At 41.5% G+C, this 951-nt stretch overlaps 1 protein-coding gene across 1 annotated transcript in view; it reads left to right on the plus strand.

The window, feature by feature from the left end:
* Positions 1 to 951, plus strand: part of AGPAT4 (1-acylglycerol-3-phosphate O-acyltransferase 4) — a gene marked incomplete at its 5' end in the record, with an annotated part of 19,567 nt that overhangs the window by 9,802 nt on the left and 8,814 nt on the right. Inside the window, one exon of the mRNA XM_009709040.1 lies at positions 1 to 12. This exon is cut by the window's left edge and continues 67 nt beyond it. Within this exon, the coding sequence (XP_009707342.1) occupies positions 1 to 12 (12 nt within the window). The remainder of the gene's footprint in view (positions 13 to 951) is intronic.

Below are 951 nucleotides of genomic sequence, written 5' to 3' on the forward strand. Positions count from 1 at the left end.
AAGAAAAGGTTGGTTTTTGGTCTAGATAGCACTTGCGAGCCGCTGGTGCTCAGTTCTTTATACCGCTCGTAGACCTTTACAGTGTGCATGGGTAGTGGTCCTGCTTTGGGGGCTTGGGGTTGGCTGGTTGGTTTGTTTTTCAGGATAAGTGCTCTGTTTCTCCAGACACAAACTAGTCTTGTGCTGTCAGTCATGACTGCCTTCATTTTGTACTTAAAGAACAGCAGGAAGAAAACTTAAGCAAGCCCAGACAGTGTAGTTTTAAGACTCTTCTTTAGAAAAGTTGCATAAGGATACAAAAAATACAACTACCCAATGGGTGGTAGAAGGACCTCCTCCTTCCCCTTAAAGGCACCTCCTAAATCAAGAAGTAATTTGTGGGCTAAATGAGGTATATTTTGCTTTAGTGTATTAGAATTTTTGTCCCTTGTTTTACCCTGTCTTTTCTACAAAGGCAAAGATCCAACATTAATAGGATAGGCTGCTTTCTCATTGTGTGCATAGAAGGCATGCATCTAAGATTCCTAATGATATGGGCTGAGGGCACAATAATGACGACTGTGTGTTTGTAGATGCCCACTGATTATTTTTTTTCCCCAAATACTTTGATATGCATCCTTCAGACTTTCAGTATCTGTTTCTCATTAGTTTGGTTTTTATGAACATAGGAGATAATGGTTGGGGGATGAGCTTTTTGAATACATGCAGCACTACCATTTCAATCAGTGGGAGTCATAGGTATGCAAGGCATGAGGGCCTGGCAGCTCAGTTTGCTTCAATAAATTGATCTAAATTATGTATTCAGACTAGAATACAGCGGTGCTTCGGATTTAGAAGTGATAGAATATAGCTGTGCTCTGGTTTCCTCTCGCTGGGGCAGCAAAATTCTGCTGTGCCATTTGCTGTACTCCCCCCAGAACACCACGTTAGCATTTCTGTATTGACTACGTT

This window comes from Cariama cristata, unplaced genomic scaffold, assembly GCF_000690535.1.
Source record: "Cariama cristata isolate BGI_N322 unplaced genomic scaffold, ASM69053v1 scaffold16331, whole genome shotgun sequence".
In the NCBI taxonomy this organism is placed as follows: domain Eukaryota; kingdom Metazoa; phylum Chordata; class Aves; order Cariamiformes; family Cariamidae; genus Cariama; species Cariama cristata.